The 586-nt window shown below is 48.6% G+C and overlaps 1 protein-coding gene across 1 annotated transcript in view; it reads left to right on the plus strand.

Moving 5' to 3' along the window:
• The window catches only part of LOC118324142 (plexin A3-like), a 10,844-nt gene that overhangs the window by 5,699 nt on the left and 4,559 nt on the right, over nt 1-586 (plus strand). The window contains exon 5 of the mRNA XM_035656297.1: nt 27-147. Within this exon, the coding sequence (XP_035512190.1) occupies nt 27-147 (121 nt within the window). The remainder of the gene's footprint in view (nt 1-26; nt 148-586) is intronic.

Genomic DNA, 586 nt, shown 5'->3' on the forward strand with positions numbered 1-586 from the left:
CTCTCTGTCTCTCTCTCTGTCTGCAGGATCGTGTGCGACATGGCCGAGGCTCTCCTCCCTCACTCTCCCGGCGGTCCCGTTGAGCTCTGCATCGGCGTCTGCAGCGCCGAGTATCGGACGCTGTCCACCCAGACGTACTCCTTTGTGGTGAGTGTGTCAGCAGAGATTTAACGCCATCAATAAATCTTCCTCTCTACATCAGTATCTCACCTTTAGGAGCAAAAGCAGGTTTGGATGCTTCATTTGGTGTAGATATAAACACAATCTCATTTTATTAAAGCACATTTACTACGTCGCTGAATGTCCTCTGTAAGGAACCAGTGTTTGTACATTAATCCTAGTGTGTGATGTGGAACAGCGAGCTGGTAGTCAGTCGCTATTCAGAGTTAACAGAGCTAACCAGCCGTGAGCAGCCACTGTCAGACTGTGAGAGTCCACTGGAGCTTCTACACTCACTGAAGAACATTCTTGTAGCTCAGCTAGCAGCTGTGTTTCCACATATTACTGCCCCAACCAAGCCTTCATTTTAAGAGTCATATCTGCTGTCTAATTCTCACTGGTAACCCTCCTCCTCCTCTTCCTCCTC

This window comes from Morone saxatilis, unplaced genomic scaffold, assembly GCF_004916995.1.
Source record: "Morone saxatilis isolate NCDOM2014 unplaced genomic scaffold, NCSU_SB_2.0 Contig15, whole genome shotgun sequence".
In the NCBI taxonomy this organism is placed as follows: Eukaryota; Metazoa; Chordata; class Actinopteri; family Moronidae; genus Morone; species Morone saxatilis.